We start from the raw sequence: 10,000 nt of genomic DNA on the forward strand, positions 1-10,000 counted from the left end.
TCTGTGAGTTCCATCTCAGAGGAGTTCTAGAATGCTGAGTCCTGTGAGAACCTGGGGAAGAATGCAAAATGGCCGCCGTCTCAGACTGGCCCGGCTGTGTATTCTTCCTGTACTGAATGTGCAGCAGGAATGCCAGAGGTTCCTTGGCTCGGTAGCAGGCTCTGACAGGAATGCTGTGTATACCTGGGAGACACAACTTGAAAAGCTTGCCTTGTTTGTTTTTCTTTATTTCTTTTGTTTTGCCCCCCCCCCTCTCTCTCTGTGGACTCCTCTCCTCTCTTCTCTTCTCTTCTCAGACTGCAGTTCGCAGCATTCGGGTCCTCCCTCGCTCCCTATTTTTTCCCTCTCTCTCTCTCTCTCTCCGCTTTTTCCACCCCCGACTGAAAAGAATGTTTAAAAAAAGAAAACCACACTGGGCCACAAATTTCAGCGGGTGAGAGCGAGATGGCGGCCGCTCAAGGGGAGATGGGTCGATGAGGGTAAATAACGGAGAGGAGGGGAGGGGAAGGGAGGGGGGAGGAGGAGGAGGGGGGGGGGACCCGTGGCTTGTTTGCAGGCAGGCAGACAGTCGAAACAGAGAGAGATGATAAAGAGAGGCTGACTGGAAGAGGAGGCCCGTGGTCTGGGGTGAGAGGGGGCAGCCTGGAGGGAGAAACATCTACTCATTTTTTATTCATTTCCACTTGACATCCGCAGGTAGGTTGACTGAGAGCGTGTTTGTAGAACATACTGTCCTCTCACTCAGAGCGGCGTGAGGGGGGAACACACCGAAAACAAGGCTCCTCCAACTGCCTACTGGAGCGTACTGTTCTAGCACTGTAGCCCCGTAATCACCGACAGGAAGAAATGCCCCTCGTCCTCGCCAACGGAGGTGTTTGGCACTTCGTTTTTTTTTTGTTTTTTTTTAAACGACGCCCAGTCAGATGCCGTTGACATGACCTTCGTCCGGTGACAAAAGCCGCGAGGGGACAATGCCACTCCGCTCTCCGTCGCGTCTCTCCCGCGTCAATCAGAGCCGACAAAAGAACGCAGAGCGGAGGCCCTCGGCGGCCGTACACTTTGACCTGGAAAGCTAGCGGGTTGCGCAAGAGGCCCGGCACTCGCTGTCTACGCAGCCGAGCAACATCGACAATAACAGAACACGGTGTGCCAACGGAACAGATATCACTTATCTAAACAGGTGATCGACTGTTTGCTCTCTCTCTCTCTCTCTCTCTCTCTCTCACACACACGCACACATACACACGGGTTCAACCAATCTGATGCTGTCACTCTGATATAGAATGGAGACACATCTCTAAACGTTGTCCTTTTCTGCCACGGTCTGTTTAACTATGCTTGAGGTAAACAATCTATCTGTCCGCTCTGTAGAAATAAAGAGGCAAGAGAGATGATAACTGTAATCATTGCCCGTACTGTTACTAGAGAGCAACGTAGATGTAGAGTATTAGCTGTGCTACTCCTAGGTTAGTACACTACAGGTCCATTACATTTGTACTACACAAGCTAATTAACAGGCTAATTAAACCCTGGCACAGACTTCAAATACGATACTATGCTACTACGGTACGTGCTACTACTTACTACACATCAGGTGTTCAGCTCAGCTCCATAACCCCCCCCCCCCCCCCAATCCCCTCGGCCCCCCCCCACCCCCACCCCCACCCCCACCCCCGTCCACCTGCTCTGGCCCTGACGAGGCCTCCATTTCAGGCTGAGAAAGCAGGTCTGTGTGTGTGTGTGTGTGTGTGTGTGTGTGTGTGTGTGTGTGTGTGTGTGTTGCTCACTAGTTGTTATCCTGAGCGGGTATCACCAGTCCACCAGCCCTGCATGTGCCGAGCAAAGCCCCGACTTGGCAAACGTTGGCATGGATGCCCTGCCGAGATTACCCACTTGACCGCGGCCATCTGGCATTCATTACACACCAGACACACCAGAGAAACTGACATTTTTTTATCCACATCTCCCTGCCATCTTTCTTTCTTTTTCCCTCCCTCCCTCCCTCCCTCCCTCACTCTGTTTTCTTTCTCTTTCTCTCGTGGGGCCGAGTGGCGGGAGAGAGGCTCTCCACCACACAAAGACTCCCCCAAATACCCGCAACGCACGCACGCACACACACACACACACACATACACACACACACATACACACACATACACACACACATACACACCCACTCCCCAGATGGACCTCAGGTGACAGAGAGACTGTTAGAGAGGGATAATAGGACGTATTAAACAACATCAAACAGTACGCCACATGGCCTATTCATTAATGAAACAACAACCAGTCTGAACCAAACCATGAACTATTCATAAAGGACAAGTCCACGTTTTACAAGATCAGAATAAATAGCTACAAATTCCTGAGAAGAGAGTATTTAAACGGATCATCATTATAGAGAGGCTTTCAAATATAACTTGGAGGAAGGACGACTTTGATCTTTTCACTCCGGGAAATGCAAGTCATTGATTCCATGTCTTTGTTTTCTGTCATTGCCCTCCTCCTCAACTCCGGTCTTTTCCATCCCACAGGGCCACAGCACACTTGTCCTACGTACACTTACATCTGAAGGAGAAAAAAAAATGGCCAGCAACATTCAATCAACCAGAAAACCCGCAAAGACTTCTGACAGCTTGTAAAAGCAGAGGAAATTGTAGCCTGAGCGCGGTTTACAAAACCTACAACCGGAATGACCTCGTCCGCTGGGCTACCTGCACGCTCCTGCTCCGAACTACTGCACAGAAACACACAGAGGACAGAACAGTGCAATGAATGTCAGGTCTCATCAGGCGATTGACGTACAAAGGCCAGACAGACAAGAGGGTATTATTTATATGACGTTTGGTTTAACGTCTTCTCGCTAACGTCCACATTCTTAACACTCAATAGAGAGAGAAAGAAAGAGAGAGAGAGAGAGAGAGAGAGAGAGAGGGAGAGAAAGAGAGAGAGAGAGAGAGAGAAAGAGGGAGAGAAAGAGAGAGAGGAAGAGAGAGAGAGAGAGAAAGAGAGGGAGAGAAAGAGAGAGAGAAAGAGGGAGAGAGAGAGAGAGAGAAAGAGAGAGAGAGAGAAAGAGAGGGAGAGAAAGAAAGGGAGGAAGAGAGAGGGAGGAAGATTGAGAAAAAAAAAAAACGTTTCATCTAGTGGATGTGGATGAGTATTTCTCCTTGAAGTGAAGAACATGTGGACTAACTACAGAGTGCCTCTCGACCATATTCCCTCCGACTCTGAACACAGTAAAAACAACACAACGACTCCACAGTTTCCACTCAGACGTTAAGTTTAATGCTCCATCTAATGTGCTTCTCTGTGTGTCTGTAAGTCTTCATTCACTAAAGGCCCTAATTAAACATACTACTGTTCCACCACGGCTGACTGAGACAGAACATGTGTGCACTGTGTGTGTGTGTGTGTGTGTGTGTGTGTGTGTGTGTGTGTGTGTGTGTGTGTGTGTGTGTGTGTGTGCGCGCGTGCGTGTGCCTGTGCAGTTACGTTGCACAATAACTCCAGTTAAAAGGCTGAACATTTATGTTCTGTTCTGTTCTGTTCTGTTCTGTTACGTGACTCCAGGCAAAACAGGGTAGGAATCCTCATAAACAGACCATGGAGTAATAGGAGAGATTTATGCTACATCTCATCTCTCCACCCTGTTCCAACATGGATGTGTGTAGGAATGGATGGGTGAAGGAGCCCATGCTTAGACCCATCCTATGCGTTTTAGATCCATGTGGGAAAATGGAAATGGTGGAGAAATGGGACGCAGCGAAGAGTAGTGAACGTGGTGGGGAGGGGGAAGGGCAATGGCGGACAGACAGATTGAACATGTGTTTTGTAGGAGGGAACTGGAGCTCTCTCCTTAGCTGAAGGACTAGTGCGCACACTCCCTCTCTTACACACACACACACACACACACACACACACACACACACACACACACACACACACACACACACACACACACACACCTCGGCGGGCCATGTAAGAGGCATTGCATCATGTTCTAGAAATGGCTCCTGCTTTGACACACAGCATTTGACTAAACTAGTGCCTATCACATGACAGAGAGGGAGAGGGCCGTCATACCTGCTCCGCTGCCTTTTCCCCAGCAAAGGACACGACATACACACTCATATAGACACACACACACACACACACACACACACACACACACACACACACACAACACACACTCTCCCTCTCTCTATATCTCTCTCCCTATTTCACTCTCTCTCTTTCTCTCTCTCTTTCTCTCTCTCTCTCTCTCAATCAGTCAATACCTTCTACGCTGAAAGTTCTTAACCTTTCTCAAGCTTGTATTTCATTTTACCATGACCGCATATCAAAGCCAACAACATAACTCATGGTACTGACTAAGATACTAGACTCAAGCACCCATTTTACAACATGAAATCAAAACAAAATGGTTGAAAAGAAGCCTGACAGGAACGGGAGACTATAGAGGGAATTGTTTCTTAAACTTTCAAAGCCATTTAGTTGGGGGGGTCAGACTCAGAAACGACACAGCCTAGGTCTAGGCCTACATACGAGGGCTGTAATTGTGAATGTGAGAGTATAAATATGGGAGAGGTTGCTCTGCTTTGAACACTAGTCTGAGCCAGACAGAAAACAACAGAAGCTATAATCACCTTCAAAAAAATAATAACCATTCTCAGTGACTTACAATAGAAGTGTGTGTGTGTGTGTGTGTGTGTCTGTGTGTGTGTGTGTGTGTGTGTGTGTGTGTGTGTGTGTGTGTGAGTGCGTGCGTGCGTGTGTGCGCGTGTGTGACGGATCAGTGTGTGTGTGCCGCTACCAATAGAAGCCATTTTCTCTTCACGGGGAGACTTGACTCAAGCTGGGCATTCAAACCGACACATAGGCCACGACATCCCACTGAAGGACGGAAAAACATTATGACTTATGACCAACAGAAAAATACCACTTTTAATTCATTATTGATTTCAAGTCGAGGCGGGGGCTTGGAATTCGATTCCACGCCGACCCAGACGACTGCCTGAGATGGAGGCACGTCACACACACCCTTCGTCAAGGTGTGAAGGGAATCTACAGTGCTAGCGGCACACACACTGATCACACGCACACACGCACACACACACACACACACACACACACACACACACAGACACACACGCACGCACACACACACACACACAGACACACACACACACACACACACACACACACACCCCCGTAGGAGAGAGGAAGCGTGCTGGGAGATGTGTACTGGCACGTGCTGTCTTTCTCCCCACCATCCCGGCTCCATCTCTCTATTTCTTTGTCTTTCTCTGCAAACGCCTTTTCTCTTTCCAACAAAATAGTGTCTGCCTGCGTGTCTGTCTGACAGCTTTAGAATTGCTAATGAGCCTAGCCCACCCCACGTCGAGCTGCTCCGTATTCTATAATTATTACTGAACATTCTCCCAACATGCTTCGCTCCAGTCAATGAATTCAAATCAAAGGGGAATGGCCGTGAACCGTGACTGATAAATACAGCATCCCTCTCTATTATGGAAATCGTTTAAAAACCCATTTGTATAAAAACCTCAGTCATCTAAATTGATTTGAGGGGGAAGTTATCTCTCCCATATTGTTATCGTTAGCGTTCTCATTGAGCTGCCTTACAACCAAGTACCCGATAATTCCTGCAAATAGGCTGCTACAGCCTTACCTAAAGCTGATAGGCTGCTACAGCCTTACCTAAAGCTGATAGGCTGCTACAGCCTTACCTAAAGCTGAGATCCACATTCAAATGCTGACTGACAATCAATGCTAAATTCCTCCCGAAAATACCTCACTATCGCCTTCATAGGTCTGGTAAACAAAATGATAAATGACTAAACAATCAAAACCTTTCAGAGTTTTACATTTTCTGCATGAGCTTTCCCTGTTAGAGAAATAAGTTCAAGTCCGGTAAAGTTTACACAGGTAAAGTCCACTTACTTCTCTGGCAGTGGTTCTGGGTCCAGCAGCGTTCTCCAAAGTGTCCGTTGAGGGTGGTCTGTGGGCAGGTGGTCTTCCCCGTGGCCGTACCCGGACAGACGTCCCCGCACTCCCGGTCATTCTTATTGGCTATGATGTAGTTGTCTTCCACCGTGTCCAGGATCTTGGACCAGTCCAGCGTGGACATGTAGCAGAGGTCGGGGTTCTTCTCTATCCTGACCGCGCCCCGGGTGATGTTCATCAGACTGTGGAGGCCGATCTCCCTCAGCTGGAGCATCTCGAACAGGACCAGGGCGTAGTTGAAGAAGAGGTTGTTGCCCCGGATGACGGTGAGGTTGGGGAAGAGGTCAGTCAGGCTCTCCAGGCCATAGACTCGGAACAGCAGCAGGTAGTCGGTGACCACGGTCAGCTTGGGGTAGCTGAGGCCGCGGAAGTCCTCGGGCTTGGTCTTGAACATGAGCAGGATCTTCAGGTGGCCTTCGATCACCGTGCAGTTCTCCAACGACTGCAGGTTGGTCACGTTGTTCCGGATGTCCTTACTCTGACAGACTGGAGGAGGAGAGGAGAGGGGGAGAAGGGGGGAGTGGGGGAGATTCGAAAGAAGTGAGAAGAACGGGGGGGGGGGGGGGGGGAGAGAAGAGAGAGGAACAGAAATAAGTCGGTTGCAATCTCAGTGGGTTATATTGAGGCCTATATTGGGTTATTCAGCTCCTCGTTTGCTGGAACACAAAATTGATTTGGAACAAGAACACAGGCAAACGTTAGCGTACATAAATTGACGTAACATTAAGTTAGGGTTCGTTTTATGACATGACACGAGCACAAGCTAAAAGAGGACTTGATCTCTCATCACAGAGTCCTTTTTTTTTCTTCTTTTCCCGTCCCAGCCACGTACACGTATACGTTACACAAGAGAACCGAGTCATTCATAACAAGACAGATCCTCTTGATATCTAGCCTACAGCCGTGAGCGCTATTCTACTGCTGCCGCCATCTGATTGGCTCACGCTCCCTCAGAGAGCTCCAGCTAGCCCGCTAATGGAATTAGCAGGCATGGAAGAGTTAACCGAAATAAAAGCCTGGAAGCTGCTTCTCCCTCCTGCTCATTCATAATCTAGCTGAGCGAACGCCGCACGCTGGGAGACGGGGAAGAGAGAATTCATTAAGGGAGAGATACTTGTGAGAGCCACACAGAGTAGGCACATCTGCTGATGGATAATAAAACGCTGTGTTTCAGTCAATTCTGCCAGGGCCAGGCGTAATTACCATGAGAGGGTTGAGGCGTTGAGGTGATTCGTCAGTAACCTGACTGAGGCTTCAAACATGCTGGATGACAAGAGAGATCAGTACCTCTATCAGAACCAATCACTGTACCAACACACACACACACACACACAAACAGGCATGGATACACACACACACACACACACGCACAGTTGCATGTATGCTCTTTGTCACACACGCACACAAGCACGCATGCACGCGCGCGCACACACGCGCACGCACGCACACACACACACACACACACACACACACACACACACACACACACACACACACAAACACACCCAAAGAACATGAATACAAATTTGTACTGTCATGTCTAACAAATTGGCAGAACATTGTTTAATCATGCATAGGCCTATAAGCTACTCCTTGTCCAATATGAGCAGGGCTGCTGGCAACAGCCTGATGGATGACATGCTTCCCGTACGAATACCACATCACTGGTCCATCCCCCGACAGGTACAGTACATGTTTATGATTCATCGCTAAGAGACCCATATAAAAAGCATCATACGCGCCCTGACTGATGGAAGCAAAAGACCTAGATATTGTTGGGATATGATCATAAAACAATTCTACTGATTACCGGATGACAGTTTTCACATCTTTATGGGTTAAATGAGGGCAATAACGCAGTGTAGGACATTAAAGGAACAGTATAAACTTTAAAGGACAAGCTTTGACTAGCGGTCCGCTCAGGTGCGCTCAGGTGCGCTCTCCCCACCTCACATCACAGGACCGTGACGGACGCAAGTCGCAACGCCGCAGACGGACCCCTATACTATAACTATAACCTCGTTTGACCTTAGTGGGAGTGGGAGTGACTATAGAGTTCTATGGGCCTTAGTGGTAGTGACCATAGAGTTCTATGGGCCTTCGTGGGAGTGACTATAGAGTTCTATGGGCCTTAGTGGGAGTGACTATAGAGTTCTATGGGCCTTAGTGGTAGTGACCATAGAGTTCTATGGGCCTTAGTGGGAGTGACTATAGAGTTCTATGGGCCTTAGTGGTAGTGACCATAGAGTTCTATGGGAGTGACCTTACTGAGTTTTGTATTTGTCATCATTTAATTTGAGCGAATCAAATAACTGCAAGGCGTGGCTTCTAACAGAGGTGTAAATAGGGATGCTCAAGACACGGGGGAGGGGTTAGGTTAGGTGTTGTTGGAGATGACTGGTTGGGAGATTAAGCCGATTAAGCTAATGGCTATGCGTCATCTGTTTTCGACAATCTTTCTATTGGCTAAAGAAGACCAAGTTTGATGCGTTGGTCCACAAGACCATTCGCGCATTTGGGTGGAAGTGTCTGGGAACGAGACTACTGTCTGTATAACTTAGGCTACTGGGGGCGTTCCGGCCATCGACATATCCTGCATGTCATCCCTCCTCTCTCTCACCCATCCTTCCTGTCAATCTCTACTATCTCTATCCCAATAAAGCAGAAATGCCCTAAAAACATATATATTTAAAAAAAAAAACTTAGGCTACTGTATATAGTGTGTGTCTCTCTCTACCCAGGCTGTCTCTGACAGCAGGCTACATCAGGAGTGTGAGGTTGATGAGGCAGCCTTGCGTCAGAGCCATGAGTGGGTTAACTTTTCCACCCTGGCCTGTACACACAAACCAGCAACTCTTGCATCATCACCTCAACGCAACGGCTCACCACAACACACAGACAATGTAACGCAACACAGCCACACTAACGCAAACAAGGTAACGCAACACAGCCACACTAACGCAAACAAGGTAACGCAACACAGCCACACTAACGCAAACAAGGTGAGACGCAGCGCTGCTAAAGACAACAGTTCACCCCCTCGTCACCTGAGTAGGCTACATATTAACTCACCTTTGTTGAGTTAATGTTTAACTGTCCAAACATGTCAACAACACAGGTACAAACTCTTGAGACGGACATCAATGAACTGACCAAGTGCGTATGAGTCATGATACGTAGATAACTAGATCAAGGGCCGCGCAGCGACGCCAGGATAGAGAGATACCGTCTGTAGGTCCATTTACTTTAGATCTGAACATTCCGTTCAATCCATTAATGGTAGCCACTGAAGTACTTACAATGACCCTTAACAAACCTATATATAGATGAAATTGGACACTTCAGAAAAGTCCGGATTGACACAATGACATCATTTCCTTTGTGAATGACATTAGTTAAACATGACGTAGTCCTGTAGCTGGCCCGTGACTCCCCTGTGCACACGGGATAAGGTCAAATGAAATGCAATTAGCTTTGTCCGTTTGTTCAGTTTACAAAGGTCACTACGCAGCCCGGCCAAGATGTACCTGCAGTTCAAACAGTCCACAGACGAATCACAACTTTACACCCTATTACAGGACCAGAACAATAGAACCAGCCAGATAAGCGCTAGGGGCAAGAAAAGGAATGACAACGTTAAAACAGTAACAATATAATAGGCTCGATAGGCTAAAATAGGAACGGATATACTGTGCATAGGCCATAACTGGCTGTAATATCATTCTATTATTATTATTATTATTATTATTATTATTATTATTATATTACACCCTATTACAGGACCAGAACAATAGAATATGCTCTAGAAGAGCTGGAATAGGAAAGACAATGTTACATCAGGTCCCAAGACATAACTGGGCAAACATCATAAAAAAAAAGGCAACAGCTCTCCATAGCAACAAGTCTCATCCAGCACAAACAACAGGCTTCTCTTCTCAAGACAGAAACTAACCCACCAGCTACATTATGACTCATA

At 47.6% G+C, this 10,000-nt stretch overlaps 1 protein-coding gene across 1 annotated transcript in view; it reads right to left on the bottom strand.

Moving 5' to 3' along the window:
* insrb (insulin receptor b) overlaps positions 1-10,000 on the bottom strand; it is a 76,786-nt gene that overhangs the window by 47,974 nt on the left and 18,812 nt on the right. The window contains exon 2 of the mRNA XM_083672131.1: positions 5,962-6,510. Coding sequence (XP_083528257.1) covers positions 5,962-6,510 — 549 coding nt within the window. The remainder of the gene's footprint in view (positions 1-5,961; positions 6,511-10,000) is intronic.

Source organism: Argentina silus (genome assembly GCF_951799395.1).
Source record: "Argentina silus genome assembly, chromosome: 6".
NCBI classification, from domain to species: domain Eukaryota; kingdom Metazoa; phylum Chordata; class Actinopteri; order Argentiniformes; family Argentinidae; genus Argentina; species Argentina silus.